This window comes from Poecile atricapillus, chromosome W, assembly GCF_030490865.1.
Source record: "Poecile atricapillus isolate bPoeAtr1 chromosome W, bPoeAtr1.hap1, whole genome shotgun sequence".
Taxonomy (NCBI): domain Eukaryota; kingdom Metazoa; phylum Chordata; class Aves; order Passeriformes; family Paridae; genus Poecile; species Poecile atricapillus.
The window spans coordinates 6126040-6150724 of record NC_081288.1 but is presented as its reverse complement, the minus strand read 5'-3'; the positions used below and the strand labels follow the sequence as shown (position 1 = coordinate 6150724).

Genomic DNA, 24685 nt, shown 5'->3' with positions numbered 1-24685 from the left:
TTAATTCAATTAAATCCTCTTACAGCACACACTCTCCAGCTAATGCAGTTTACAGTGAAATTTTCTCTGGCACTCATTTAAATATAATTGCTGCACTTATCTTGTCATGAGGAAATTTTTGAAGGTTACTTGTACTGTGCATGTGTAAACCTACAAGCTACACTGACCTTTAGTTTTGAGATTTTTTTTGAACTACTTAAACTGCAGCATCTAAATGATGATGATAATAATAATAGTAATAGTAATTCTCTACTTCCACACAGCACCTTTTAACTCAATATATGCCCAAGTGAGAGCTAGCAAGTAACACAGCACAGAAAGTCACTGCATGCTAACTGGAAAGGAAAGCTAAAACTGTTGGAAATGAAAAAGCTGGGAAATGACACATTTGGAAACCTGAATTTTCATAGAGTGCTTTGCACAATTCTTCTGAAAAAAATGAAGGTTCTCTTCATGTAGACAATTTAATATTTACCTTTCATACACAAGCTGACATTAATAATAACTATGGGGCACCTGAGAACCACACTTTGGCATCATCTTCTGTCTGAATCGGAAAAGAGGTTCACATCCATTGACCCAATAGACTGGTTTTGGTGATAGTCCCAGCTGTTTTCCTATAGGTAGCCCAGTGATATACTGGAAAGCAGTCTCAATCACTTGCAAAACTGGAAAAAGGTAGGTATTAGCCAAAAAACCCCAGCAAAAAAATCAAAACCCACCCAAACACAAAGTAAAACTTCAGTGTGTTTGTACAACTACCCATAAATAGAAAGTCTTGAGAGTTTAATGAAATATGGGAAGGACAAGTGTAGAGATAGGAAACTGCTAAACATGATGGAAAAGAGCATTTTGGAAAGCCCTACCTATCCACAGTGGACATTTCAGGCCGTTGGCTGGGGTAAACCTTCCTCGACAGTTCTATCATAAGCTCTTTTTCTTGTCTTCTCTTCTCACAATGAGAAGTGCCCTCAAATTAAAGATCAGCCCAATTTTACCCTTTGAACTAGAGAAGAGATTAATTTTGGGTTACTCTGCACCAAGCAGAGAATAACCAGGCAATGCACACTGGAGTGCTGACAGCCATGGGAGGTGGGAAATACCAAATCTTAAGGGGATAAAACAACATCTGAGGCCACACAACCTCTGTCCTGAGCTCAGCACTGCAAAAGGAAACACTGCTGCCTAGTTTTTACTTCTCTTTATGCATGGGCAGGTGTTTGGAAGGGTGGGAAAGATTTGACATAAAATTTATTTGGCCACCAAGGCTCATCAAGACTTTTTTCTTTTTGGTATTAAATAAAAAGAGGGACCAAGGACTCTGCTTTCCCTATTTTCATCCTCCTGCTCAGAGACTCAGATGCCTGTCACATTAGGAAACATCAAGCAATTTTGTTCAGCTCTTATGGCACACAATAGCAGACGTTCAAGGGAGAACGTAGGACTGCGAAGCATTTTAAAACTCTTAAATAAAATGTGGGCTACAGGAGGCTCTCATTCAGAAGCAACATTTTCCCTTCCACTGAGAGTTCCCCCACGCTCTGGTGAAGTGAATTAAAATTGACACTGAGAAAAATCTAATTGAGCCAGAGACAACACAACACTTTTCACTATAGAAACTCAAGTCCTGGTGGAATTAGTTGGGTTAATATAGTCCATTTTAAGTCTACAATGATTTTTATATCCCATGATCTGCAAACAATAAAGGAAGATTGTTGTTTAAGACTCATTGTATTAATTAGGGGGAGCATAGGAAGAGTGAGAGCTGGTGCCTTTGGGTCTACTCCACACTTGTTTTCTAACTGCAGTTCTCATCAGATCCGATTAATATGTGAATAAACTAATGCAGATCTCACCTGGGCAGTGTTAACATAACAAAATTTTTGTGTCAACCAGCTCAGGGATTCACTCACTGAAAATGAAGGGAGCAGATTTAATTTAGGCAAAACGACACCAGCACAGAGAAGACATTATTCTCTGCCTGCTCAAACTGTCTCAAAAAATTTGGGAAAAGTCCCCCCAGGCCTCTGTATCTCAATTCTTCCAGCTGTTAAAAATAGAGTGATGCTATTTGTCTCCCTTTGCAAAACACTTGGAGATGTCTGGCTGAAGCAGCAGCCCTGCTCCTTACGGTGCCACACTCATCCTTGCAGTAAAAAGTTTCCTGCAGTACATTATATTAATCTACTCCCTATTGTGGTACAGCTCCCTAAAATTGCAGTTGAAGGCATGACATCTTGAGCTACAAGAAGAGTTTAATTATTGTTTGTAACATAAATTTTCCCAATTCAGTTGGGTGAATAAGAGACACGGTTTATTAGAAAATATCTTCCACCTCTTTACAGCTCTTCTTAGTCCTCTAAAAGAATGCCTGAATTGGATGCAGTAGTTATTTTAAATTAAAACCACAAGGTAGAAGACACTGAAGTTTTCTCTTCCACAAATAATAATGAATTTATGCACCACAGAGTTTAATCTGCAGAGTGAAAGTCTAACGTCCCACTTAAAACTGCATACTCATGGGCATAGATTAGACAGTAATTAGGTTCAGTGAGAAACTGAAAAGATCCACTGGAAACATTCAAATTTAATTTATTCACTGGCTTGTCTCAGAGTGTTTTTATAAGCAATTAGAAAGACACAGATTCCTGAAAATGCATTCTTTCCCAAGACAGATGGACCAGGAGATTTATATGGCATACACAAGCCTTCCACCCACAGCTCACTGGCTTGAGTTAAGCTCAAACCAGGCTTAGAAGCCACTACCAGACTTTGTCCTTGGGGAGTTATTTGCTATTCTTTTGAAATATGCTGATGGTTACAGTGCACTATGAAACCGATGTCTTAAAAAAAGAGTAACACTAAAACTGGCACAGCACATCCTTTTATAGCATCTGTATCACTGAAGTCTTACAACTGAGAATGTTGTGGGTCCTGCCAGACCCAAAACAAGCTCAAATCTTCCCTCTTGCTACCTTGCTCCCACCAAAAAAATACAGGGTGATCAGGTCCAGTGCAGGGGAGATGGAAGTAATGAAATAGTAATTAATTTACACTGCTATACATGCTATACATATCTGCTTTTAATGCATTTCAAAGAAATCCTTTCAAGGCCCTCCTGGGGTTTAAATTTCATGTTAAGAGCTAGTAAAATTGATGACATATTTATGTTAAAATGTTTTATGTGGTCTTTAGCTTTTTATTGTGACCCTTCATTGTATTATTTATGCCTCTCACATCGTCTCAGCAGTGACAGAGAAATTCTTACTGCCTTGGAATCTCTCCTTCTATCTCTTAATGAGGAAATCTTCCTGCATTGTGGGTTTTAATTTTAGGCTATTATTTATTTTTGCATATAAGTGCACGGGCACTTGTGACTGATTTTAGTGGGGTGAAAGCAACAGAAGAGAAAAGCAATAAAATGCTGTTTTTGCAGTGGAAATAAGAGATTTGGAAGCTGCAGTACACCCGAAATTCATGCTCATAAGGCTGCTTCCCAATTACACTTCAATTTTTGATACTGCTCAGTTGTCACATGTTTTCTTCCTTTGAGCTCCATACCGAAGTGTGTGAAGATTTCAGACCAGTCCCCACATCCTTTTTAAAATCTCATGTGTTAGGAGCAAATAATGTCTAATATCAAGACATTAGAACTGAATAGAATAAGAAACACTGAATAACAAGAGAGGGGTTGTGTGGTTTGTTTTGAAGCCATTGTCCTTTAACAAAAACTCACATGATTTTTTTATGTGAGGAGCAGATAAACAGTGTATGTTTATTCACGTAACAGAAAATTGGAAGATGAAAGAATTTCAGTGCCATGTCATAAAACAGTCGAATCTCATCGATGTGAGCTTTAACGTGCAACTAAAGAAACTGGATACTATAAATATAAAACTGACAGTATCTGGCACTTTTATGGATGTATATATTTTAAATGTAGGCAGCAATCTCGAAAATACTTAAAACATGGCTGTGTTTTACTTCTGAGTATTATATCTATTGATTAGTTCCTGCATGCAAGTGCATGACTTGACTTAGATTTTTCCATGCACCACAGTTTTTTGCCTTTCAGATTATATACTTGAGAAACTGAGGTTTAGCACACTGTTCACATTCAACAAAGCAATTTGATTCACTGGGTTTTTTTTAATTTTACTGCAAGTTCAGACTGTTTTAACTGCCTGCCTACGTAGTTTTTTTCCCAGTGAAGTGATGTCATTACAAACAGATTACACATTTATTTTTACAAACATTTGGGACTCTTTTTTAAAGTTGTTCTAAAATATTTTATAAGTAAATCCTGGGTGATGTGCTGAACTTGTCAACATTATAGCACTCCTGAACCAAAGTTCAAAAATTCCTTTTCAAACACCCCTTTACTGAACTTGCCTTTTCCCTAAGTGTTTATCAGACATGAACATTAGAAAAAAACACAATTGGAATATGACGTCCTGCTCTTCCCATGGCTGGTTTGTACATGGGTTTTCTATCAATTTAACTAAAAAGATTAATGTAGTTAAAGTTTATGTATTTTTTTTCATCATAGATGTAATTAATAATGTGCTTATGCAGTCATAGATTAATTTTTAAAATTCATATGCAGTTGTAAATCATAGTTAAGCTTCTATGAAACTGCAGCCAATGAGCCCCAAAGTGATCTATTTTAATCCCTTAGAGATGTGTTATTTTTATTAACTGCTTACAGAATACCTAGAGTCCTCATTTCCGGATCAAGCTCCCACTGTGATAAATGCCATAAAAATGGTGAGGGAAAAGATGCCTTAAAAAAAACCAGCTCCATTCTGCTCCAGTCATTCCTGCACCATATAGGAACTTTAGAAACAAGGCTAAAGAAAGGTTTCTGTGCTACCTCTATATTTAAATACCACAACTGAAAAATCCTCTACCAACTCCCCCACCATCCTCTAGTCTTCCCATTCTGCAACCACAGCCCTCTGCTCCTGTTACAGGGTCTTCACAAGTATCTCCCACAACTTCTTCTCTGTCTGACTGGGTTGGGCTTGCTTTGATAATTTTTATTTTCAAAGGAGCTGACTTTCTTGCCATTGTCAATGAAGGGAGTATACAGTGAGACTGATTTATGTGAGCAACAGGTTTGCAGTCAAGCACACAATGTGATGTTATACTGATCTGCTCCCTCTCTTTAAAGTAATGCAAAAATATCAGGGGACACCAATCTCAGTCTCTCTTCATGCTGGACATAGCTAAGCCACTGACAGCTTGCACCTTGTCCTGTTTATGGAGTGAAACTGCGCCCGGACACAGGGAGCAGTCGTGTCACGTCCTGCTCCAGATGTGTTATTTTAAAACATTAAATGGAAGCAAGCAAAAGGAAAGTTTCTTTTGGATCTCTTCTCATTGCTTCTTCTGGAAGCCATTCTCTGCTCTGCAAGTGGAAGAAGAAAGTTTGACTTGAGAAGTCAATTTTTTTTCTGTTGGCCTGCTGTTCCTCAGTCTTAAGTCTATGCTGTGCAGTCCCTGGGTTTAATATTAATTGAAAGAGCTTATCTATTCTTGCCTTTGGTATGCACTTCAACATACTGCAGAAACTTCAATTGTATCCCCTTACAACTTTTTCTTTCCAAACCAAGGCACAGTCCTGTATTCTTCCTCAGCTTTTCCCCTTTTAACTTTCTTGTAAGTCAATGTTTGAAGCCCTTTACAAGTTAACCTTCGTAGACCTTTCACCATGGCTCAACCCTTCCTGACTTCATACAAAATCATGCTGCTCTTCTCTGAACCTCTGCCCTTTTCTATAGAATGGTACTAAATATTGGTAGCTGTAGTTTAAACATGATTAAAAAAAAATCCTTCTTTAAGTGGTGCAGTATTTCCTTGAAGGCTCTATTCAATGCTTCCATTTATACAGCTTCACATTTTCTGTGCCTTTTTGACCACACAGATACAAAACATCATCTCAGTCCTTTCATGATATGTGCACTCTTCGAATCCTCTCCTGCTCTCAAATCTTTGAAAAATACACTCATTCAACACATGTGTTCACTCAAAATAAAATTTACTCTTCTTGCTCACGCTTCATTTTACCCAGCAGAATCTCTTTGTGTTTGATTGTTTTCTCCAGATTATCAGGTGGCTTTTCCCCCATCTAGTCCCTTCTGTATGATCCAAAAAGTTGGATAACAAGTTGGTGGCTCATTCTGTCAAAGCCATTTACATAGAGAGTGAAAAAGTATTGATCTCCAATAACAGTCCCTGTTGCTCTCCAATCATCATCCCCTCTCTTCCCCTGGCCCGTAACCTTTCCCCATTCTAATCTGCCCTCGATCATCCACCCAGCTCCTTTCCCCATTTGGAAATGGGCCCTTCTCTGCTTCACCAGAAACTGCATGGATTAGTCTCCTGTGTCATGCTGTGTGAAATGCCCCTGGGAAATCAGCATGATTATATAGATGATTTCACACCTGTCCACTTTCACAGAAACTTCTTGAAAAACTCCATCAGATTTGTGGAGTAAGAATTACCTTTTCTAAAAATCAGCTCACATCTGGAATATATTCTATAATGCTATTTACAATCCATTTAAAATTATAGATTTTAATATTCCTTAAGGTTTAAATTTAAATGCCCTACAGCCAGAAACTTCCAGTTAAAAATTCAGCTTTATCATTCACTCCTCTTCCCCGCTGTACTTGTATTTAATGACATCTGGATTTAGCAGTCTTTGTTGTGTGAAACTTCTTATAGTGTACAAAGTGCCTGCTAACATAATAACATGCATAAAATAACTTTTAAAGTGCAGGAAAATATTTCAAGTCTGCATAGCAACAAAATACCAAAATTCAGTCTAACACATACATGCACAATGGCTGTGGTCACATGTCCTACCATTTCAACACCAAATGTGCTCAAATGTCAGCAACTCATCTGATCTCAAAAGCTGAACAGTGTTCACATGGACCTGTGAGAATTTCAAATCACAATAAGACACGAAGTGTAGAGAAACCCTGGCTCCTGGCATGCTGGCTGAAGGGAGCATTTAAAGAGCATCTGAAACAGTTTTGCCAAACACAAGGTATTGAAATTACCTGAAGGAGTAGAGGGTGCAATTGGCTGTGTGGTGTCAGAGGGACAGTCAAGGAACAAGGAGCAGCTGGTCTTTGCTGCAGGATGGGCATGTGTGACAAACTGAACACCACAGCTCTGCTGCTGTGCAGGACTGCCCAAGTCCCCTTTTCTGCCATTGTACCAGGCACTGTGACAGGGACCTGCTGGAGGAGAGGAATCATCCCCCCTGCCTGCACCAGACTATTTTGGAGAGGCCAGACTGAGGCTGAAATGGTGCTCAAGCAAGCCAGGTAATTTCTGCCTCCTCTATGCATCTCTCTCTCTATATGTCACTATGTATACCTATACGCCTCCTTGCCCACCTGCTCTCCCCTGTGTGCAGCAGATGAATGCTTCATTATCAGATTCCTCTGCTTGCTTCCCAATAGACTTAAATTACCATGTTAAATAGGATAATAATAAACACTGGCCTTTGACTACAGCACATCCTTGTTCACTCAGCAGCCTCCCTCTAATCTGATAAAGGGTGTGTAAAAGGCTGCAAGCAAACACGGGGTCAGCTGTTACACAGGTGCCTCTCCCGGCTTTCTGCAGTGTGATTCCTATGGCAGCACAAAGAGATTCAGGCTCACGAAGCTGCTTTAGGGGACCTTGATCCCTACAAGAATTATCAGGTATTGAAACAGAGGCAAGGTGCCAAAAGGACATAGTGGATCTGGCCCAAGACTCTTCTGCAGCATTTCAAAAAGCAAAAGTATCCCTGTGCCATCTGCTTGCTTCAGCACTTGGACTTCAAAACCAAAGTAGCCAAGGAAATCTTTCCGGCTTAGGAACACAGTGGGGAGGAAGAGAGATCTTGGTGGCAGTGTATGCTGCCTTCACACAGAGCTTGCTGCATTTGAGGTATTAAAGAAGCGCTTTTTAACAACTACCCAGGAAAAAAGTCATCTATCCACCCCGAATAAATTATATGAAGGGAGCAAGCTAGATTGAGAACAGAGAGGGCTGATCTGCCCAGACTTCAAATCCCCTTAGCCCTCGGAAGCCAAAAGTGCAATTTATTTCAGTGGTACAGAATTCCTGCCCTGTTGCTTTCTTTTTTTTATTTTTCTTTTGTATTTAGTTACCTAATCCCCTAGATTTCTCTTGTTGCAGAAAGAGGAAAAAGCCTTACAAAACAACAGGAGATAAAAACAAAGCACTTTGCTGAGCTCTTTCACATATGCAAAATAAGCAGAGACATGCAAGCTATGGAAAGAAAGAGGGATTTTCTAAAATGCAGCCATTCCTGAAGGTCCCAATTAATAAAGCCTAGCTTCAACGTTTGCAGTAGCATCAATATATCTGTGGAATTAAGATGGCTTTCCTCTGGTTTTCCAGAGTGAGGTAAACTTGGCTTTCTACCTGTCTTCCTCCAGCCTCAGCTTTGCAGAGCTGGCAAGCAATACAAAAGAGGAGGAAAGACATGAACTAGGCCGTCTGTCGTTGGAGGGTATGAAAGACAGTCTGAATAACAGCAGGAGAGAGAGAAGCAGCCTATGGTTATTTTTGACAGAATTGGGAGAGACTCAGATTGCAGCTTCATAAACAGTTCATCAGAGAAAAACTCAGTCCAAATTAGAGGAGCCCCTTTGGCCAAGCTCACAGAAATACACAAGCATTGTCTGTGAAGAGAGAAATCTTTCGAAAATCAGAATGCTTTTCTTTAAAGAGCAAAACCTAGCTGCTCCCCCCTGTGTGGTGTAGTAACACCAACTTGTGTTCCTGTCATTGCAACTCATGGCTTGCAGCATATTAAAAAAAAAATTTGTGTGACATCAGGCTGTGAATGTTCTGCCTGACACACAGTCCCAACCATGCAAGGAAATGAAAAATGGACTTTCTTCTACCTCACCCAACCACGAGGTCCCCTTTTTAACCTAAAAAACTGGAGGTGATACAAAGGGTCAGCAGGCAGAAAAATGCCTGGCACAACCCAAATCCACCCAGCTCAAATGAAATAAAAATGGTTGTTTTGTGTGGCTATTTACACAGAAGAGGAGCATGGAATTTCACTCCACCACAGACGTGTGATTTTTGGTGTTTGGCGTACAGAACCAGGAGTTGGACTCCGTGATCCTTGTGGGTCCCTTCCAGCTCAGGATATTCTATGATTCTATGACCTCCAAACAAAAAAAGAAAACTCAGTTTCTATTTTAAATGCTAACTAGATAGTATAGGTGAAGTATTTTTCATGCATTGTGATGAAAAGAAGACTGTAGGATGTTTCTCAGGGCAATTTTTCAGTTTGTTTCTAGCATTCTTAACAATCTCTCACACAGAATCCTTTGTGCAACTGGATTAAGAAAATAAAGATCATTCTTAGTCAAGTGATAGCCACAAGAAACACAAGAAGTTTCTAGCAATCTTGCTGGCAGATTCAACCAGGAGGAAGGATAGAGGAAGCACGGACATACAGTCCTCTAAAGCTTCTGAGGGAAAAGTGGACCACCAGAGGAACTTGTTGCTGGTGCCAGAGAAAAGTAAGTTTGAAGGTTATTCTCCCTGTCTTCAGGATTAATTTAATTTACTAATTAATTAACACATAATGCCTGAAGTGACAAGCATCATCTCTGCATGTCTGAAAAAAGTCCAAGCAAAAAGCATCCCCAAAATCCAGCTACCTTTCAAAATAATATTGTATATGGGGACTACAAACATTAACAATTAGCCTACAATGATCTGCATGATCTGTGCTTCATCCTTATGCCTTCCAGCTGCCTGATGGACAGGTACAGTGATTCCCAGAAATGTGTATCAATGTGTTTCTTCTGTCTAACCACAAAATCATTCTCACTTCATTTACTGCTTAGTGGGAAGGCATTGCTGTGACCCAGGAATCAGCTCCTTCCAAATGGACAAGTCTCAAAGTTCAGCATTTTAGTGGTTTAAACTAAGAAGTTTGCTCATCCATAGCAGCCTGGACTGCAGAAAATCCAGTTGTTTGACCTGTTAATGCTCTCCTATCCAGCACTGCAAGAAAAAGACATTTGGTGAGGGCTCTGTGCTGAAACAGTAGGGGGGTATATACATCACAATACATCAATCCTGGGAAATTGGTGGGTGGGGGCTGGAAGCAGAACTACACTGAAACACTTCAACCAGAAATATGTTCTGGTTCTGAATCACAGACACATGGAATGGTTTGGGTTGGAATGGACCTTAAAGAGCACAAGAGCACCTAGTTCCAGTCCTATTGCCATGGACAGGATCACTTTTCACTGGAGCAGGTGGTTTGCACAACATAGCCTTGAACACTTCCAGGGATGGGGAATGGGAAAGAGTGATCAAGAACAGACACTTGATTATCAGGAAGCTACAGTGAGCTGGACCCCCTCCCTGACACTGGTGTGAGACCAATGCACCAAGTCTTTTAACCAGAAGTGAGAGAGGCTAGCAACCTAAAATAAACCTCAGTTACTCAAAGCACACAACTGCTTACACTGTGCAGCAAAAAGAAGGCACTGAGAGGATCCTTTGTCCAGTACCAGGGCAAGGGAGATATGCTGAGCCTTGGCAGTGCTTTGCCCAAAAGCACAGGAGCACCCGAGTCTGTGCTGTGTGCCTCCCACAACGGCAGCCACTGCTCATCTCCAGCGAGGGCTGTTCAGCACGGTTAACTTTGCTGCGAGCCCACAAAATCATTCTGTGATAGTCTCCATAGCATGTGTGCTCTGAAGGCTTTTAGAGTCAGTGGCAGGAGTGCAGTAAGAAGAAATAACTGTCTAGTAACCTTACAGCCAGGCACACACATGCACATCCAGTTCTGCCTCTGAGCTACGCTAATTATTTTTAACGGTAGCAATGCTCTCATGTACCAAACCTGAATGAAAATATTCAGCTAGATAGGGAGGAAAATGTATTCTGTCAAACAGAATACTCACTTTCAGTTTACATGTAAGCATGTGTCACACTTAAACAGCAATAATACACAAAATTCTCACATGCCTAAATAAGCACAGATATACGTAGTGAAAGGAAGGAATATAGTTAGGGACAAATACTTTACATGTGTATAGAAAAAATGCAGGAAGGAAAATTAACCCTTTAATTTAGAACAATATCAGTGCCAAAAACAATCCTTTAACATTTCTGCAGAAAAAAAATCAGATTTTGGAAAAAGGGCAGTGTGACTATTTGTAATTTTTATTGCTGCTGGAGCAATGATGTGGCAAGAACCCACCAATATAATTTTTCTCTTCTGTATCCTTAAAATAATTCCCACCTGGGGTGCAAAGAGAGGAAACAAAAAGAAATAGAAAATTATATTTTTCATGAGTTAATCCTGGGAAGCAACCGCTCAGGTTTCCACATTTTTGGCAATGATAATTTAAATAAGGAGAGCGGTATTTTCTTATTTTTTGCGCAGCTGGAATGCATGCTTCCAGATAACAGACAATTAAACTTCAGTTTAAGAAGAGGAGGAAGGCAGTATCCGATAGGATTCAGGGGTCCTCTCTTAGTGCTGCTGCATAGCTCAACACAACACACTACAAAACAGTGCCCAGATGCAAACCTCTTTGGAAATGCTGAAAGCAAGCAAGATCATCGGGGAAACAAGCAAACTGAAAGCAAAGAGAGCGTAACTACTGTACCTTTACTTTGGGGAGGGTTCTGACTTCTGTCTCGGAGAACATTAATCTGGTAGACAGCTCCATAAGGCTCAAAAAGTTCTTTTAATTCTTTTTCTGACCACGAACGGGGAATCTGTCCAACAAACATCTTAATGGCATCTGGGTCTGGTTGGTCTGAATGATCCAAAGCTCCATTCATCTTGTTAGCTGTGCCGTTACTAGAAAGTGGAAAAGGAGATTAAAAGGACAAGTTAGGAGACTACGCAGTTTTCATGTGCACTAGATGCAGAAGATGATGTCAATTGGCACACAGCAGAAAAAAAAATCAGTATTTAATTAATAGCATAAGTATTATGAACAAGAAACAATGCTATTACATTTTTCATTGACTCTGGTTTTCTCTGCAGGCTGCTGCTTAATGTCATTATATAAGATGAGAGCGGCACAACACAACCCAGGACTTGTGCATTTTAAAGCAGAGGATAGTGGCAAATAAGTGCAGATTTCTCTCCATGGCTCTTGTAAACAGAAATGCAGTGAATTCTCACTAAACTGGCTACTGGCAGAAACAAGGCAGTGCGTGCGTCTATGTGTGTGTGTTTTGTAATAAAGTCACATGAAAGGAGTATGAAACACTTGGCAATCTGTCAGATGACTAATGCAAGATGCCAGCAATGAATCTGCAGATTGTGTGAAGCATCCATGTGTGCATCAAATTAGTATGATATTGCCTAGAATGGAAAACACTCCAGCTATGTGGCTGGTTGCTGCCGATTACATGCCTATGCTCTTTAAAAAGGAAAAGCAGTCTGGAGAGACCCAGTGTAAAGCACATTGTTTATTGCTGCCATACAAAAAAAAAAAAGCAAAAAAAAAAAGCACAATTTAAAAAGACACGGCAGTGGCAAAACTGCCTATTTTGTTTTGGAAATTAAAATGCTGTTTCAGAAAGTTTTCCTCCCCTGCGAAAGGAGATAAAATTTTTTGAACACTTTCACCCCCTGTAAATTCTTAGCCTGTCTGATCTCCAGATGTACATCCTATTTCCAAGTTCAAAACAACCACACTTTTGCAGTGACAAAGAACTTTGGAACAAAAAGTAATCTGATCTGGAAGACAAATGATAGATCACTATTTTGGAGGATTCATACTCTTACACAGAAAATACATAATTTTAAATACTGAGCAAAAGTAAAAATACATCACTCCCTCCCCACCCCCCCCCACCCCTCCTTTGCATTGTTGATAATTAAGGACAGTAGTTTCAACTAATTACTTGGCTAGAAATTCCAAAAGTGCTGATGATTTTTGGATGTTTAAGTTTCAAGAAAGAACACTAATGATGCATGAATTTTCAAGAATCCCCCCCATCTTTCCACCAGGGAGAGGGGGCAAATGGTCTGTATGCAGCAATGTCAGAAGCTGATCATGGCAGAATTCAGGCATTTCAGAGCCACCTGCCACTTTCAAAAAACTTGGCTTTAATTAGACTTTCTCTGTTTGATGATTGTTCAGGAGTGAATGCCCACTGGAGGACTTGGAAGAGCTCAGAATCTGCACAACCAGATGAAAATCATATTTTACATGTGAGGGGAAAAAAAAAACTTTCTAAGAGTGGCAAGAAGAAAACAACCCTGTGCAATTCCCCTGCCTCATAGCTATAACCTGTGTGAAGACAAATTATTTAGTTGCATGTGTTTCATCTCCTTGAAAGCATAATTCACATTAATATGCCAGATATTGACTCTAGCACTTTCCCTGCTTACAGGTAGGAAGGAGAAAGTTATATTAAAGGCACATTTTACACCACCGGTGAGAAATTTGATCATCCCTTGTGAAGTGCTTTCAACACGGATCAGCAGACAACAGCATTTATCACACTCATAAATGACTAAAATCCCTATCTGTTCTGGCAGGAATCTTGACTAAGAGACTCCAAGATTTGGTCCAAACTTTTTCATTACATTTCATGTACAAATATCTTGTCTTGCAAATGCTATTAATTTTGAGTAAGTTCTACAGGTCACAAGTTCACCTGCAGAAATTGTGACTTCTCCAGGCCTTAGAAACTGCATTTCCATACAAAGACAACACTTAAGTCACACCAAGCCAACCATCCCCCTTAAAATTGCCAAGAAACAGAAAAACCATCCTGACTCACTTGAGTGATACTTCATGGGAGCAACTTTCAAGACTTTCATGGAGCAGTAGGCACCTACATGACACTTAAACCGCTCGAAAATCACTCCATTATTTCTTTTCAATTCCTATTCCTTTGTGTAAAACCCAATCTGTCAAACAACCTCCCTAGTAGGATTCCTGACCCATAGCTTAAAATAACTGGGAACAATGCTTACATTTTATTTTGAAGGAAAAGGTAGAAGTTTAGTTAAGCTCCCAGCTCTGCCCTGGGCTTGGTCAACTATTTTCTTTCATAAATTGGCTTGACTTTTCACTTCATTTATTCTCTATGTTGTTTGTATTGAGTTCAGTTCTAAATTATGCCCTTCATCTGTTCTCTCTGTTGGATCCTTTCTTTAAGAAATCCATACACAATTGCTACTTCAGCCCAAAATTACAGCTAGGGTCATATTTAATAAAGAATAACAAGTTTACTTCTTTGCTTTTTCCTTTACCAAAACCACCTTTACCACCAAGAGCCCCACAATTTTCCTTGCTAATAAGCCAATTTTTTTAAAGCCAAACACTAATAACTGTTTTCTCAGGTTAATGGCCCCACTAGCATCAAGTTCTTGCTTTGAGCTAAAGGTTTAGGCACAGGCCAAGCTCTCTTCTAATTGCACAAAATGTTTAAGCCCTTTATTTTGTTGGGACCGAAGTTGAGTTACATTGATCATATTTAAATTCTTTATTGGCTGAAGATGGTTAAAAGCTCTGACTCAAGGCATAGGTACCATACACTACGATGCAAAGCTCCAGGGGACAGGTTTTGTCACTGCCGGCATTAACTTGAGTAAGTCATTAAAACTTTTCTAAACTAAATTCTGCCATCCATTGACAGCTCTGTCAATCCATTAAATCCTGCAGAGTTAGGGAAAAACCAAGCATAATTTAGACTTCTCTTTAAAATACTTTTCTACCACAAGGTAGGGGCTTAACTGAACTGCCAACATTTTGGTGGTTTGACAGACAAGTTCGGGCCACAGAGAGGGCACTCATTTCTACAAACACAGCTGGGCTGCTTCCTAAACTGCACTTTGTTGATTTCTGTGCAAACCAAGGCTCTCAAGACACCTCAGAGGGGGAATCCACAGCTCATGTTGGAATTTTGAGAAGATCATGAACACTGTTGCAGCAATGACACTTGCAGTGGTATCCTCACCCAGCTTTGGCAGCTGGTGTAGGACTAGAGCCGGTGCAGACAAAATGAACAAGTGAATAAAACAGCAGGGAGATAACAATGGGGAATAAACACCTATTTTATAGATTCTATGGATCTAATCCCTGCAGTGCACTTGAAGGCTCCACTGAGGAACAAAATTATACACCACACCTGCCTGCTGGTTCAGTTGTCACAGGGCTTGTTGGGTCTGTACAAAATCCAGCCAAATATGTTTCATCCTTTGCAAATGATCTCTTCTAAAGATTAATTCCCTTATCTTCTCCCAGCTTTCATCTTCACCCAATGGACATTAATGCTCTGCACTAAGACCTCTTGGCTGCTAACAGCTGTAGGGTTTTTACTAATTTCTCTTTGTCAACACAGTGTCTTTCAGAGGAAGTGGCTTCTTCCTTCCCTCATCTCCCTTCCTCCTGTACTCAAGAAGTAATAAGACAAAAGAGAAACTTCATGTAAAACTTTCCAGAAGAAGCAAAACAATCCTTGTCCTTGATTAGGATTATTTATTGAAAGCACAAGTGTACAGAGATAGCTGTGTCTAGGGGACACTAATGACAATGGGATCCCCTGGCACTTACTGTCAGCACCCAAATTATGACATACATTAAATAATAAAAAAAATAAAATTAGATTATGTGGCTTGCTGGCTCTATGCTGTGGCAATCCTTCCCTCCATAGCCAATTTAGCCCATTGGACTCAGGGGTGACCCAGCACATCATCTTCACTGACAAGGTGTCATCTGTATCATAGAGAGCAGCCTGAGGGCAGAGATTAAGACACTGAGTTGCTGGCTGCTTGTGGTTGCTGCCAGAGCATCCTCTCTCTCAATTTGTGCCAGTTTTTCTTCTAATAACCTAACTACCATTCCATCATTTCAGCAAGCTGACAGGGCCACTCTTGAGGAGCTAGAGATTGTTTTAATATCCCTGCTGCTTCAGCAGGAGCACCAGAAAAACCCAGTAGATGCCCTCTTGGTCTCTCCCATTCATATCTTTAATTACTGTAGGACTGCTAAAAGTGAGCTGCCCACTCAGGACAGAGAGGTAGCCTTCAGCAACAATGACTGAATCAAAACAGACTCTCTTAAATTCATCACTGTTAAGAGCTTTGGCATTAATCCACGTTCATTTCCATTAATGATCCCAGTGTCAAGTCAGGTGCTGAAAAACAGCTGTTAACGGGGACCAAACCGATTTACATGAGACCTGTTTACCAAATCTGTTTTTAACCCTACCCAGAACTGTGCTTTTTTGGTTAATTCATATTGCAACCCTCACCCTATTATTGTGGTTTTACCATTTGCTGGGGATTTGCCTTTTTCATGTTCCATGGTGTAAGATATTTGAATTCCCTCTAAGAGCCAACAGAATGAGAACATGATAACAAATGAGTTCCAAGTGTAATGACAACTAAATCCAACCCAGCACAGAGGTATTTACAGGCACCAAAGTTTCACAGTAATAAAGCACTTACATCTGAGCTGTGGCATCACTGCCAGGATATCACACAAACTGACAAAAGCGACAACACCCATTTGAAGGCTTCTGAGTGCTGTCAAGAGAGACAGCCAAGCGTCACCTTACTGTACTCCAAAGGTCATAATTGCTGGTTTACGAGCAAATTTTATCTGGAAGGACCCAAAAGGGCTTTATAAACTCATTGTTTTAGAGAGGAATGACTTCATCGTAAGGTGACAGACGGCAGCTGTTTAATGACATGGAGCATTATCACACAACAATTTCAGCCAGGAAGGGTAGAACAATACCGTACCCAATTGAAAACTGCAGGGGGCTGCAATTTATATACACAGAAGGTAATTACCTACATTGGATTTTGGCCAGCAAAATAAGGGCCAGAACCTCTGACAAATAGAAAAAGAAGCTGTGCAACATTTTTAAGCTGTAAATGACCAGGTCTCTGTGTTTTGGGGGAAAAAAAGTCATCTCCAGATGCTTTCTGGCCCATCAGCATTTTTGCAGCACACTTGCTCAAAAGCAGCTCAAAGGAAAAATGATGTTTCAAAAATCATTAACTGCTTCTGCTGTAGCGTGTTGTAGTTTTTGGCAGAACTATTAGACTCTAATAACACTTATAATTATTATTAAGTAACGCATATCCTAAACAGCAATTGCTAAATGACCCTGACATCACGCCCAGTGAAAAAAACCTCATATGGCAGGATGTTCAGTCCTACATAGGCAGTAAAGTCTACAAAATAATTATCTCCAGGCTTCCCTGCACCCATCAGCAGGGCTAACAACTGAGCAGCTGTAAGACTTGCAATCCATCTTACAGCCCCATAAAGACTTTAACAAAGAGATGAGCAATTCTTCATCCACCCAGCAGAGAGCAACCGCACTTGCACTCACACACACATGAATTACATGAAAAGCCTGATGGCTTTTAATACCTGACATACAATGCTCAGATTTCACTCTTCTTGGTAGCTAATAATACTCAAGTGCTCGTGTAAGCACTCAGTGGTAAATGCAAATATGTTTATCCTTGTGTTGCCTCCACATTGGCAGAAATTATCTCTGAAAGTGTAATTTTTCTTAAGACAATGAGTTACATTTTACTTAATTTTTCTGGTGAAATCAGAGATTTATTGTAGCTCAGCTTTGCTAACTCTCTGTGTGTACATCATACAAACCATAGCAAACCACTGTTAGTATAAGGAATACTTGTTTTCTGTTTAATTCCAAATTTAGTACAGGTAATCACTTTAATGCCTCAGTTGCAAATTTAAGGTAAGGTAAGAAGACATTTTATCCCAGAGGAAAAAACTTTTGAAAATATGCGGGGGTGGGGGGGGGGGGGGGGGGGTTGATATTCCTACCTTGAAAATGTTTTGATGGGTAACAAATCTGGGCTGGGAGAAGGAGCAGCAGAGGGAAGTTGCCTTTCACGCAGATAGGTCAGACTGCATGATACTAAAGGCAATATGAATTGGAAAAAGTACTGAACAAAATACAGACTAGAGAAACATCAGAAAAGAGCTGATCCCACCTGAGATAAAACATGTTATTTCTTAGAGGTATAGATGCAGATTCCTCACCAGTATCACAGAAAGAAATCAAGGATACAAAAGGAAATCTTAGTAAGAGCTACATTAAAATGCAGTTCCCTTTTCAGCTGGAGGTGAACATTGGAGCACATACACTCCTTTGTGCTTTAAGGCTTCTCACCTCCCTAAAATCAGCCCTCAGAGTTCTGCTCACCAAGTTAAATATTCACCTCCAGAGGGGGGTGGCTCTTCAGGTGTTCAGCCTCTGTGTTCCTGCACCACTTCTATTACAAACCAGTTTGATTTAAGGCAGGAGTTTCAACTTAAACCCTGGATACCCCTTGTGTACATGTTTAAATTTACCTAAAGATATTATTCTAATGTTCTGCTCTTGGTAATGCTTCCTGGAACCACAGAGTCAAGCAACTAACTTTGCAAAAGCTTTGTACATCTGCTACATCACACCTTCAAAAAAAACCCTTACATGCAAACACATCTTCCAAAACCAAAAAAAGTCCTACATGTTTCAGATGATCTCAACTCTTACTGCTGCTGTATGAACTTTTTTTTTTGTTTGTTTTTATTAAACAATTTATTTTTTATAACATGCAGTAGTGCTTAATGATGTGCATGTGCTATAAGTAGAGCAACTCATACAACTTAAAATACATGTAAACAAGAGTGAACGAGTGCAGAAGAGAAAGCAAGCAGGGAGGGGAAGAGGTTTGTTTTTTTTAGAGTCTTCTGTTTTGAAAACAAATTAAATATCACTGCTAGTTCATCTAATAGCAGAAGCAAACCATTATAAATTATCAAGAAGCAAACAATTAAACAAAACCATCTATACAAGCCTGAACTGGGCAGCATCTTTTTGTTTTTGCTGATAAAATTTACAGTGGCCTGTTTTCAGTATCTTTAGACATTTGCCTACACTGGCCTATAGATTTTACTCAACTGATAGAAGTAGAAGCTCAACAGCCAGTGACAGATACCTGCCCTTCAATGGCTGAAGAAAGTCCAAGCCACCCCACCCCAACTGCTTTGAATTAATTTCCCTTCTTATTTAAGTACAGACAAGAATCACAAATTTCTGGGATATATAATAAGAATGACTGAAAATAAGTACTTGAAGATAAATATTAAGAGCCCATGTAAGCCCCAACCCTTGTTCTTCCAGGCTGCTGTAGGCTTTGGGATATAATTAGTTCAAGGTCTGCTAAACAATAATGTTCTACAACATAAATCTCAGCTTAGTCAACCACCTAATACTTAATTTTTGCTTTCTGGGCAGAATTTGTTCTCTACATTAAATGCTTAAGCAAGATTGGGGACTGTCTTCATCAGGTGGAAGGTAGGCACATTTCTAAGAAAAGTCCCATGAGAGTTAAGACAGAGAATCCAGAATGGTTTGGGTTGGAAGAGACCTTAAGGAACATCCATTCCAACTCCCCTGCCATGGACAAGAGAGCCTTTAACTAGACCAGGCTGCTCTAAGCCCCATCCTTGTCTTGAACACCTTCAGGGATGGGGCAGACACAGCCTCTCTGGGCAACCTGTTCCAGTGCCTCACAATAAAGGATTTGTTCCTTACATCTAACCGAACCTCCTCCAGCTTAAGGCCATTTGCCCTTGTTCTATCACGATATGCCCCATAAAAAGTTCAACAAATATTAAGTAATGACTTTTAAATATCTGTTTTCTATTGACCAAGTCCCAGATGGGCATCTGCAATCTCATTTTGACCTGGCATGTTAAACAATAATAAATGCTTCTAATTTGTAATTTTTCTGTGTCTAAACTAACCTCTACTATGGCAACTACTGCAACTTACTGTTCAACTCTCGTTGTGCTCCTCAACAACTTTTTGCTAATAATGTCTTTGGGGCATTAAGATCTGTGCTCTGTCTAAAAGGGACTCTAGTTGAAAAGGGCTTTTTTTCTCTCTGCATCACTGTAAACTGGACAGTAACATGAGAGTGAGCTTGTGCGCCTGAACAATTACATTACAGTTTTGGAGCACGGACTGATGCACTTTTTCACATGAAGTTGAACCTGGAGTATCTGACTGCTCAGTATTAATGGTGTGGATTATTAATGCCTTGCCTTGCTGATTACACACATTTGCAATGAAGCACACTTCTTTCTGTGTGGCAGGAAACATTTACTGGTATTATTTTTTTTAAAAGCACAACGGTATTTGATTACACCCAAATGCTTATGTATTTGTGACATGTCAACAACTGAATTAGAATAGTACCAGGCTTTTAAAATTCAGGACACATAGGACCATCTGTTTTCTTGTCAACAACCTCAGACTCTCCCTCCCCATTCTAAACACTTACTGCTCCAAATTTACAAAGTTGTTTCTCAATTCCCTTCTTCCTTTGCCCTCCAAAAAAACTTCAAAGACAGCAATGAAGGCTTCAAAACTTTTTTCTTTTACTTGATAATTACTGACATGACTATTTCAGTAAGTTTTGTTGCCAGGCTGGCAATTATCTGCAAGTTCTTATGAGGTTTGCGAGGTTTTATCTAGTTTTTGGAACTCTGTCCTGGAGTTGTGATGGAGGGCATGGGAAAGGTGTTCTCTAGACATTTGTTTTGAAATGCAGCCACTTCTGTGTGCTAAAATCAACCGATTATTGCAAGAAGTAATTTACAGTCCAGTGTTTTTCAAAACTGGCACCCACATGAGTATGTACACACATGCTCAGGCCCGGTCCCAGCGGAGATCCACTGTGCAGGGGAACATTTTCATGGGCCCAAAAGCCATGTCCGAAGAGAAGGATGCCAAGAGCTCATGCCTGACATGTCTGCTTTACCTAAACAGTTTCTTTAAAAAGGGAATGGAAGATCACAGCCCTGCTCATTTTAAGGGTGCAGCCAATTTTGTTTAGCCAGTTTTGGTTAGATCTCAAATAGACCATTAGAGGAAACCGTGACATTCAATTTTCTTACTTAAAACAAAAAATTCTATCAAGCTCAACCATGCTCTCCCCTTCTACAAATCTGAATATAAGAAAAGCTCATTGTCCAAAGTATGATGCAATTGTGATTTCAACAAGTTGAGCATCATTATAGCAAAATCCCCCTCAGCTGATTCCTTTTTTTAAATAATTTCTTCATTTTTTTGACACCACATCTGGCATATAGAATACAGATGATCATTTGTTTATATATCTGTCTAAATGCCTTTTCCAAACACAGCCAGATGGAGCCTTTCAAAATCAAATTAATTTCAGATTAATTCACTCTGGACCCACTCCAGTTTCATGACTCTTTGCTTTGAGGCACCATCTAAATTGATTTAGAGTCACGAACTTAAGAGAGCTCAAGTCCTTAGGTACAGGAAAATAGAGATCTTTCTTGCACACTGAAAGAGTCAGCAAATCAAAAGAGTTCATGATCATAAGTTTTGGCTCCTAAAAAAGCCCTCAACCAAATCAACATAAGAATGCCTTAGTCTACATAATGCCAAATTCATATATAAAAATCTTAATATCTCATTCCAGAAAAATCACTTTAGAATTTACATCTTCAATGCCTCCCTTGCTGAGTCCAATAAAATTTATTGCTCTAATTAAAAAGCAAAATAAAAAAAAGCGTTGCTCTAAACCTTGCAATAAGCAGTAGTCATGGAAAGATAGGAGACAGGTAATAAAAATCTCCACTGCAAGGGATTTATCTAAGGAACTATAAACAAATGTAGCCTGCGAACACTGTGGGCTTGCATACTGTCAATCCTCTGTGGATGCCTTTATTATCTCACTTGTTTCAATTGCAATTTGGGTTTCCATGGAGATGTAACAGTCAACTCTGGAAAATTATAAGATAAATGTCAGGCAGTGATAACGGTGTTAATGAAGCTTCATTGACAAGCAGAACTATGCTTCAAATAATAGGCATATTTCTATTAGCATATGTATAACCTGTCCAGAAAAAGAGAGAAAAAAAATCCCAACAACAGGGAAAGACAATATTTAAAAATTAAAAGGAAATAGTGTATATAGATGATACAAGAAACACAATGGAACATTGCATCTATGTGAAAGGATGAATCCCTAACAAACAGAAGAGATGCGGATTCAAAATTTAATTTCCCGATTCCTCTTGAAATTTTTGCACTCATTTACCAGGCTGAAAAGGCACTTTGCTGACACACGCAGACACACTCCTGCATGGTGTGACTCTTGTTTCCTTACAGCACGGGGCTGGAAGGATCTGCTTCACCAGGCACTTTGAAGCTGCGATTTCATAATGCGCAAATACAGCTGCAGTGGGCTGTTAGAAAGATGCCGACCTCAGTGGAAACGCGAATAGCGCACGCACCAGCGCGGCCTCCAGAGCTCTCGGGTGTCGTTCGTGCTCACATCGGGGTGGCTGCTCCACCACATCTTGATACATGATGAGTTTAACGTGATACTGCCGGGGCAACAGCCTGAGCACTTCAGATGACAGTATGGTGTGGTCTTGACATGCTTCTGTGTTAACCAAGCCTGTAAAAGCTGGAGAAGCTGCCAGTCATCTGTGAAGGGCTGTAGCCAACTTTTTTCTTCCCACAGATGGAATGGTTTTGGTAAACTAGAGGTCAAAAAGGTGACAAAGCGGATTTCTGCAGAACAGAGGGCAATGAAGCTCATCCTGCTTTATTTCAATGAGTCAAGCTCTTCATTTGGCCAGGGGGGACTTCCACCTGGCCAGGGGAAGGGGAAAGAGTTTGGCTACACCTCTACTTGAGGGTTTATTTTGGCAATTTATCAGAAGCCAGGAGTAGGGCAGGAGTGAGGCAATCCTACCCCAGAGAACCACATAGAAATTTTTGTAGGTGGATGAAATAAGCTAAGATATTCACGGCCTATTAAAGAGGCAGTATTGCCTCTGTCTGGACTACCAAGAGGTGCTAGAGGTTGATCCTATGTCTTCTCATCCTACTATTTGGCCTTGAAAATTTTAGTCCCTTGCCTATCTGTGTAACTCTTTCAGGCAGTGTCAGTCCTCTCATCTCCTCCTCTGTCTCTGAAAACAAGGTTCTGGTATTAGAAGAGTGTTAGAGGAGCTATAGATTAAATGATGAAACGGAAAATCAGGATCAGGCTTGCCTCAGCAGCAGAGGTAGGTAAAATCTTAAACACACAAGCAAACAAAGAAGAAAATCTTAATACCTCCAAAGGCTTGTTGTAAAAGCATGTGGGCAGGGAAAACTTCAGGAATTGTTGGGTAACTCTCAAATGTTACTGGGAAGTATAAACTTATGTAGCTGGTTCAACCAAACGTCTGCATGCAGGACAGGAAACAAGCTGATTTTGCCATTTCAATGAAAAATATAGCTGGGCAGTGGGGTTAAGAGCAGAGTTTTTTGTTCTTTTTCCCTTCCTCTCCTCAAAACACCTCTGTTCCTCCTACCTTGTCTAAAATATGTTTGTTTAGTAACGGCAAACGTGAACGCTGTCTGGAAAACACCTCTCATTTCTCCAGGGAGAAGTCATCTTTGTCCAGACAGGTTTTAGGGGGCAGAAAAGGGAGTTGAAGAAGTGCCCAGTCTTTCTGCAGAGCAGACCTCAGCTCTGATCAGATTGCTGGACAACACCAAAATCAATAGAGGGTTTTTTTCCTAAGCTGTATTACAAGGAAGCTTAAAAAAAAGTTTCCCTTTTTCTGATTCTTTTCTAACTGCTCCTCAATATAACAAATGGGAAAAATCTAAGTATCTCATTAGATTTCTACTAAAATGTCAATAGTTAGAAAGTGATTTTCCCCAGTGAGTTTTCCAAATACTTATAACTCACTCTAGTGCTTTTAGGGGGAGGAGGAAAACCTCTAAAACCTAATATTAGTGGTAGTTGATTCTATGTAGAAGGACAAGTACGCCTGCCAGCTCTGTGGAAGACTAAGAATAATGAGTAAAACTTGAGTCTGGCTTCAACTTCAGATGGGCAAGACATACACGCTCCTGCCAGGGTCAAATGGTGGCAGAACCAGGTCCCACCAGACGTGAAACCATGATTTGTAGATTAAAGAAAATAAACTGGATGAGAAAGAAGAATTTTTTTCTTTCACAAGCAATTTTTTTTAATGAAAGAAAACCCACATCTGCCGTGTGGAACACATTGTTCGCACTGCAAAACAGGCCAAGTTGTCTTAATTTCTCACTTATTGAAATCTCTAAATTCCACTGCAATGTGTTTTCTAGCATCTTCAAAGGATTAATTTTCCTTTGTATTTTGGATTACCAACAGTTTTACGTCCAAAGAGACCTGCTATACAAAAGGTCAGTAGTAACACTGGCAGACAAGTAGTCAACAACAACTTTGAGTTTTTAAAGTAAACCCTCATTATAGCTTAAGATTTTACTTAGTCCCTTATTTTTTCTCTAGTATTGCAAATAAGATATTTTGCTCTGTCGGTTGTGCTGTTCTTTTGAAGCTCACAAGAAAATAAACAACTACACATAATTAGGGAAGGAGAAACTTGCCCTTTAAAGGCATCATTCAAACAAACAAAATGAGAAAAACTGGTTTAAATTTTCCTAATAAACATACCCTGAAAAATCCTAACAAAAATACACCCTAGCACACACACATGCACACAGACTTTCCAAGTCATATGGCAGTGATTTACGGGGACGCTTCTGACTTCAAAGATCTTTTAATTGT

At 39.8% G+C, this 24685-nt stretch overlaps 1 protein-coding gene across 8 annotated transcripts in view; it reads right to left on the bottom strand.

Moving 5' to 3' along the window:
* LOC131591448 (CUGBP Elav-like family member 2) overlaps positions 1–24685 on the bottom strand; it is a 370880-nt gene that overhangs the window by 114488 nt on the left and 231707 nt on the right. For 7 of the 8 annotated variants that reach the window (XM_058862167.1, XM_058862165.1, XM_058862164.1 and 4 more), the window contains one exon: positions 11685–11881. In XM_058862167.1, coding sequence (XP_058718150.1) covers positions 11685–11881 — 197 coding nt within the window. Of the gene's footprint in view, positions 1–11684; positions 11882–12040; positions 12166–24685 lie in introns of those variants that run through there. The other variant, XM_058862171.1, reaches the window with a different exon arrangement.